Consider the following 8,465-nt stretch of genomic DNA (forward strand, 5'->3'; position numbering starts at 1 on the left):
AGGAAAGTGCTTCTGAACAAGTTTGGCAGCAACATCATAGACATTGGAATTAAGTGAAGTATCCTGTTCATACTGGAACCAGTACACAATCTCTGAGACAGTCTGGCCACCCCACTCCAAGTTAATAGGAAAACTAAAAAGATTAAAAGGAAGGAAACATGTATTTCACTGCAAATGATTTTTGATTCACATTCCCCAACCCCCGTTGTGTCACATTTTATGGTACTTGTGTGGTTCCAGAAAATATCTATAGGAAAACCTTGATTTAACAAACCTTTAACAAACTACTCCCCATAACAAATGATACAGTAATATTCTTCGTCCCAGTAATAGTTAAATATATGAAAAAGAACCTCCATATAGTATAATGAAACCTTGTTATAGTGAACATATTTTGGCAGTGCCTTGGCCCTTTGATATATTGAGGTTCCCCTGTATATCCACTTTGTAATCACACTGCAATTTAAGGTCAGCATAATTGCAGGGTTTTTTTTAAGAATTCTAGTAGCAGGAGAAAGGTGTAACATTACAGGAGAATATTTTGAAAGAGGCTCCTCATCTGAATAAAAAATAGTCACAGGCTACTGAACATTAGCCGGAGAATTTTACATAGTTAACGAAGAATTCTCTGATCTCTGATGCCTAATGAACACTCTGTCATTGCATATCACACTCTTTTGAAATCTGACAAACATATTTGAAGGATAAGAATATAAGCCAAACCTTGTATCAATCCCAAAAAATTAGTTTCAGTAGCTTGAAACAAAATTTACTTGAATCATTCTTTATTTATGCATATTGGCTTTATCACTGTATTAATCATAAATAATATGCATGCAAAGAATACAATTCAATGGTCATTTTTTAAATTTAATGATTCATTCTAATACCTCTCTGGCATGTTGTCATATTCTTGTCCATTCCAATAATGTTTAAAGCCACAGCCACATCGGCTTTTACCCTCAACGGGTGTTGCTGTTCTGTCACCATTTGCATAGACTACACTGCCATCTGAGTTGACACGGCGAAGAGGACCATGGCAATGATGACATTCAAGTAAAGTCATATTCTACAAGCAACAAAATGAATGTAGGTAATTGAAGGAATACAGTCATCTACATGTATAGGATCCTGCTGACCTGGACACTAGTTTTGCCAGTTCGAAAAGCGTTTACCTCAACCCGAAATCAAATGTACCTGTCAGATACATCGAGAAATGCAGTTCAATCTTACCTAGTGTTTCATTTGATCTTCGAACTTTTACTAAAACCAACCTCTTTTTGAGGATACAATGTACTAATACTCATCCTACAGGTGTATAACATTGTTTTATCATGATTATTAATTTTGGTTTAACACAGTATCCAAAAGAACATGTAAAGAAGAGGTGGGAAACATGAATGCAACAGGCAGGAAAAATCGCCTGCATTTACCAAAATAACTATGAATCAATATCATTGCAGAGCAAATTATTGATATGTATATTTGGAAAATAGGTGGAGAAAGGTTACATATAATGTATTTGAAAAATCGAGTTTTTTTGACCTTCAACCTTTGGTAATGATTCATACTGTGCATTATTTCCCAACTCCACTGATTCTTAAAATTTGGCTTTCCATGGGCAAGTCCAGTGCTCGAATAATGACTCAGAGTCTATAATCATGATTTTGACTGGCAATTACAGGGTGTTTCAAAAGTTCATTCTGATTGTAAATTGTATTTTGCGCAAAGCATTTAATGCTTCTTTAGGCAAATGAAAACTAATTCAGGAAAGATCATTGCAGTTGTAATAGCAATTAAAGCAACTGCAAATTACATTGTAACCCAAACCAATGGCTTTTGCATTAGTGCCGCAGTGCTCACAATAAATAAATTTATGTTTTTGCAGTTCATATAATCATCATTATTCCATATGTTTTATTCTTTTTATGAGTTAAGATAAACTCCACAAACTGGCTCCAAATGTATGGGTCTTCACAACTCAGTTGGTACACACTGTACATGTAGAGCACTGCTGCACTAATGTACAGGCAATGAGCTCTAATCCTAACCCTAAATTTAGCTACAATCATATCTTCCTTTAAATTTGATAATAATAACAATAATAATTGTAATCATAACCACAAGATTAATCTTAATAATAGTACCTTTTAAACAGAGGTACCTGTATAGTAGGTGGTTATTACAGCTATTTCGGATAACACGCGACCTGTGATGTCAAAAAGGTCTTTAGATTTTGGGTTTTTCTGCAACGTCAATCAAAATCTAAAGGCTCCACACTTTCTAGCAGACTCCTTAGAACACAGAAGTTTACTTCAATAGGTTCAAAAGGTCATGGTTTGTAATTTTTGATTGGTGGATTCCGATCCATTTTGTGAGTGTTCGTTGCTTTTGAACTTCAGAGTTCGCATGTTTTTGAAATGCACAATACGTTTCCACACTCTCTGCCCTGTGGATCGGGAGGATTTGTGCCTTGATATTCTGTTGAGAAATGTAACCTTTTCACATGTAAGCTCTCAATTTTTTTGCCTTCTTAACTCATTCGGTGAAATTGTTCCTATATAGTTTCCAAATCTAGAAGAAACACGGATATGGGTCGGTTCGTTCCCTCCAACATTTAATTTTGCAGCTTCTGCTAACTGTTGCCGCCTTTTTTGACAAGCAAGGATTGGATGATATAGTAATGGTTTATTGACCTCGAAGGAAAACCCAAAATCCTGAAACGTTTTTGACAACACAGGTCGCGTGTTATCCAAAACAGCTGTAATGCTGAGAGTTTGATTTTTACTCCCTTCTACGTACCTTAGCATTAGGGAAATGAATCTGAGACAAAAGAAGAAAAAAAAAATCTACATATTGAGCAAGTTTTAAGGATCAGTTTTTAATACCTTGTGTTTAACAGCCACCAATGAATTTCTTTCAGCATCAAAAACACAAGTCAGGTCATGAGCTGGAAACGTGTAACTTAATCCTTCTCTAAGTTGCCCATGAGTTTGAACAGCAATTTCATACAGCTCTCCACCTTGTTTAAGCATTTCTGATGAAAAGTCAACATGCACCTCAGACAATGCATTACAGGAAAGACATCTGTAGAGCCGTCCTTCAGCAACAGCGACCTTTGTGGATTTGGTAACTGTTTCAGGTTTAACCCCAACCATTCCAGATGGCTTGTAAACAAACTGGTGAACCTCGGTAACGAGCTCTGCTGAGATGCTGTTGACCTTCAAAAACAGGTCATCCATAGCTTTGACCAACCTTTGGAGGTATTTTTCCTGAAGACAGCGCTCTCCGCCAATAAAACAATTACCCTGGGAGTCAAATTCAACATACTGCTTAACAACTTCATTTGGTATGCCCCATGCTTTGGGAATCAACCACTGTGGGAGCTTAGGCAGCGGTTTGCCCTTTACACCTACAAGAGGGATGAAATGGTTCCTCCCTGAACTACTCCATGCAACTGCAAGTGGTTTATTGAGAATGTTGTCTTTCTTACACTTGTGTTCTGGAATCAGTGCAGGAAGAAATATTCCAGTGTAGTCCCCACTAGACTGCATACCCGATACATTGTCCAAGAGAATTATGGGTCTGTGCAGTACATTAGCAAGACCAAAAAGGTGGATGTTTCTCAAACCAAGTCCCTCTCCGTCTGGAGGTTCAAAATATGGGTCTGCCTCAGATATGATGTCTTTCCATTCCTCATCATGAATAAAATCTCTAAACAACCCTTTGTACTTGTGCAATTCAGTTTTCAGGTGGTTTTTAAGGTTTGCTCTCAGAGCATGCCAAAAGATTTCTCGCCCCACCAGAGCGCGCGAAATAGCGTGAACGAGACAATGGCCATCACCGTCAACATGTACAGGAATAAGTCTTTCATCGTTGTCGTTAACAAGTTTTATCGCATCAAGTGTATTTTTCAGATACATCAACGAGCCCGTTTTGTCTCTACCATAACCAGCAGTATCTATATGTTCTGTCTCGATTTGAAAGGCACGATCGCCCAGTAGTGCACAATCGAAGACCTCTCCTTGCCCCATTTCGCTCAAAAGCTTTCCCTCTCCCGTTCGTTTATCCATGCCATAATGTGTTAAAAGCGGTGACAATAATTTACAGTGATAGTTTGAAAATCCTTTGACCTTAACTAGGTCTGGCGTGGTCTTAGACGACATGTGACCGAGCAAAACGGAACGAAGGAGACTTCGCAAAGCCACATCAGGGTCTTCGATGTCCTCCACGTTAAGAAGATAGTCTTTGGCATGGTGTTGACCACAGCCTGTGCATTCAACGCTCGAAGAGGCATAAGATGGAAAATAAAGTTTTGTATGACATTCCGGGTCTGGACAAACCCCGCTGTATACCCTCAGTCCTCGCCACATCTTCGCCAGAAACGTTATTATTTTGGCGAAGAAAGAGAGTTTTAGTTTTCCCTTCCGTTTTCAGTTCATCTTTTGTTTTGCGCATGGCACGAGTGAGACTGGTGTTGAATCCCGTTCTCGTCCCCAGAGCCCGTCGTTTCTTTTAGGCGCGTGGTCTTAGGACTACCAAGAACCGATTCCCCCACCCTGTCCCCCCAAAAAGTAACAAAGTCGATTGCCGGGGAGTGGAAGAAAACGTCTTTCACCTAATCTCGTAGCCTGAGCATTTGGCGACGCTACCACTGGTTTCCCCGCCAAATGATTGATGTCATTTGGCGGGGAAACTGCAGTGGTATCGTCGCCAAAATGTCGGCTATTTTCTCAGGCTAATAAATCTCGCACATTCAATCCTCAACCACAGAGCACCAAAACGGAAAGTAGTTGCGTTTAGGACAGTCTGGGAATACAAATAAGTCTCCTCTTCATTTCCTATGTCGGACACAGTGTGGAAGTATGGGCCCTTGCACGAAACGATCACATGCACATGGTACAAAAACGGCTTTGCTGAAGGGGAAACAATGCTGTGTGACCTTGAAAAGAAAGGATATTACTTTTGGAAGAAGTAATCTCTTTCCTCTTGTCTCCTTACTGTATCCAGCAAGCTAGGTCAGGTAGGTGTCTTTGTTCCATGAGACCATTTCGCGCAAAGGGCCCATTGAAGAGGTATGTTTGTTTTCAAATGCCACAAGATGAGATATCACAAGACCCTTGGTTACAGATACTCTTGTCTCTCTGCATTCGTTGGTGTTCAAAGTAGTCTAAATAGTAGCGATTGGGAAGAGGAGCCGGGATTGGACTTGATAAGATTACTAGCCTTGGATGTTTCAAGACCTTTTAATTGTTTCTCTTCGTTTCAGCAGATGTAACCATGAAAATTCAACTACAATGAAACCTGCGGACCCCATATTAAGAGGACACCCTGTATTAAGCGGACGAGTTGCTCACTATGTTTCAAACGTTTCCGGTTACCTTATTTTTACTAAAACGAACCTGTATTTAGCTGACACCAAAGAAAGGTCAGTGGCCTTTTCCAGGCGTTTAGATAGTAGAGTGCTGTGCAAAGTATCCTGCGTTTGCTCACATCTAATTGTAAATTGTAAATTGTAAATATCTTATTAACCACTCCCCTCAAGACTTTTCAGGAATAATTTACAGCACTGATTGGGGGACTTTGCCAGACTGCTTAGGTGCAGTTTAGAAGTAATGAAGGAATGAGTAATGATGCCCTCATACATGAGTGTGAAAGTGAGATAGACCACTGCACCGGGCACTACAAGCCCTACACTTTGCGAAGAGTGTGTGGATTTTTTAACGTCCCACAGATTTATTGCATGTGCAAGGGCTTGTGAGACGGTTTATCGTCCTTATCCGAGAAGACTAGAAAGTCTAACTGTTTGCAGATGTTATTACAAAGGCAGTACTTTCTCCTCAGTTATTTAAAGACTCTGAGTGTTGGTCCGGCTGGGGTTTGAATCCGCGACCTCCCGCTCAGCAGACCGGCGCTTATCCCATTGAGCAAACCACTGAAACCAGGTGGCGGCATCTCTTCACACCATCCCACGATCTGAACGCCTTGAAGAGGCTAGTCCCGTTAGTGTACGTCAGTATGCAGGTGTCACTGTACATGCTGCTGAATCAAATTAGGTTGAAGTAAATCGGTGTGGAAACAACTGTTGAGCGGACTAAAAAGCTGGGTGATCCAGGGCCACGGCAGGCTGATCGGCGGGTATATAAGGATGATTGTTAATCACTTCACTACATGATATATAGGCACTCACCTTTTGTCGTACCCAAAGGATAAGCACGAATTCCCTTTTAAAATGGACACCGTGCAGCAGGTTTTAGCAATAAAAGCGACTTAGCTAACCTTACCAAGGACTGGTAATGATTCCAAACTCAAAATGTGCTGATTCGATTCCGCGTTTTAACTCTACTTAGAGCCAAGTCCAGATGGATCTCGCAACGGGTTGATTCATTAAAGCTAACTCCGCCGAGAGTAATTAATATAGCCATTGAGAGATGAACTGAGAAAATAAGCGAGTACTCCGACGCTCGGGCGGTAGCAAAGACGCGATAGCTATGAACATCGCTCGGATTAAAACGACTAGCACAAAACAGTGAAACCGAAATTAAAAGACGTGTATCTATAAATTAGCTGTTGTGTCCCTCTGATTGTCCTTGGCTAATACTCTTTCCTCATAGCTATAAAAGAAGCACGTGCATCGAATATGTTGTTTTTTTTTTTCCAAACTTGCTGTTTTGTTTTCCATATATCAGCTATAGGCTAAAGTAATTAGATGCTTGATAATTTGATGCAAATTTCTCATGAATTTCTTCTTTCATTTCTAACTTCAAATACTCAACGGCAAGAAATTGCCATTAACGCGCCTTTATTATCTATAAATAGTTTTTCTTTCTAGAATTTTGTGTTTGTGAAGATAATATCTAAATCGGAGGGCTTTTATTTTCATACGAAAACCAGGGTAAATTCAAGGGTTTCATCAATTCTCAATCTTTTCCAGGGGAAAAAACGACTTGGGTTTTTCAAATCAATATCATGAATCTGATATTAGGGAAATGCGTGCTGATTCTGAGTCGCAGCTCACAACAATCTTTAGCAACCTTTTTTTATGGTCCGCTGATTGAAGACACAACAAGGATAACTAAAACAAAGGACATCTCAGGTATAAATTGCCGAAGTAAATTAATGTGTCATATTGCGAATGCGAAATGAGGAAGGATCTTGGCTCTGTTTGAAAAGTTAGCAGCGTTGCACTGTTTCGAAACAATAATCGCACGGCAGAAATAAATGGCTTAGTTGCGCGTGGGATACGGTAGTCGAGGGGCCTGATGCCGCAAAAACCATTTGTGGGTGCAATTAAAGACCGAGTAATTGCTTTTTTCTCCATTCCTTTTGCCGCAGATGTATGCTGAGAACACTATTGACATATGACAGTTTAGAGAAAAAAGACAGAAAACTTTACTCCCACGCAGTATCAGCTTCATTTCAGTATGGCGTATTCAGCTTAACCACGCAATGTTTGCAACTTATGAGGATCTTCATGAGAGAAATGATTCATTAACACTGCCTGGGCGGTTCTTTTTCTTTAACAAGACACTTCGCGCCAACTCTCCAGCCATTGGGTAAGCTGGCCTGAGGTTTTCGAGAGCTTTGGTGATTCGTTAGGAAAAAGTCCAGGTCGTTATTTTCATGCGACAATATGCTCACAGGTGACACTATAATGTTAATCTTCTAAATGGAAACAAAAAAGGCTCAATTCTCCCTGATCTTAAGCAAGAACATAGCCAAGAATAACTAAAAACGGGGACTTATTTCTTTCGATGTCTCTCGGGCACAACAACTTATAGAAAACCATGAGTTTTTATTTTTTACGAAACCAGAAAATAGCTTTTCATCTCTAACTTCATTTGCTACGCTTGGCGCCAAATTAAAGCCTCGGCGAAAAGCGATCTATAAAAATAAGTATTTTTTTAAAATTTTATACACATTTTTTGCCGTTTTATCATAGCCATGCCTGTAGCAAACCATTTAGAATGATAAAGATTTAATCGAAATTCCCTCGTTTAAAAGTTTCCCGAGTAACACCGCGTATAACTTATTTATTCATAAATATGTGGGTTGACGGCCTAAAAGAGCCATCAGTCGGGTAGAAGAAAAATAAAATATAAAAGTAGTTTGAAATTTTGATCATCTATAATCAAGATAAAATGAATACTAAGCATAAATCTAGGTAGAAAGAAGCCAAAGGGAAAGGCGTCAGTATTCAGTTAAAATATCATGACTTATTTAACTCCTTTCTTAATGCATAATTTGAACAATCATGACAAAAAAAGCTTTGCAAGGTCAGCTTTCTGAGCGCTAGTTCAAAGTTAAACAGCAGTCGTTAACATACTTTAGGCGAAATAGCGAGAGAGTCTATGGACTGATCGGACGATGTTTAAAAACAGTCTAAAAGATGTTTCGAAGGGGTTAATGTCAGTCTTGTTGATAAACTTGTCAAGATGCATGGCTGGGCGTTGACTTTTTGACTT

General features: G+C 39.5%; 1 protein-coding gene across 1 annotated transcript in view; it reads right to left on the bottom strand.

The window, feature by feature from the left end:
* The window catches only part of LOC140928865 (deubiquitinating protein VCPIP1-like), a 15,615-nt gene extending 11,178 nt beyond the window's left edge, over nucleotides 1-4,437 (bottom strand). The window contains exons 1-3 of the mRNA XM_073378672.1: nucleotides 2,889-4,437; nucleotides 891-1,069; nucleotides 1-133 (exon numbers count right to left, since the gene is read on the bottom strand). The exon at nucleotides 1-133 is cut by the window's left edge and continues 85 nt beyond it. Coding sequence (XP_073234773.1) covers nucleotides 1-133; nucleotides 891-1,069; nucleotides 2,889-4,373 — 1,797 coding nt within the window. The 5' untranslated portion in view covers nucleotides 4,374-4,437. The remainder of the gene's footprint in view (nucleotides 134-890; nucleotides 1,070-2,888) is intronic.
* Between the last annotated feature and the right edge of the window lie 4,028 nt (nucleotides 4,438-8,465).

The sequence above is a fragment of the Porites lutea genome, chromosome 2 (assembly GCF_958299795.1).
Source record: "Porites lutea chromosome 2, jaPorLute2.1, whole genome shotgun sequence".
Classification (NCBI taxonomy): Eukaryota; Metazoa; Cnidaria; class Anthozoa; order Scleractinia; family Poritidae; genus Porites; species Porites lutea.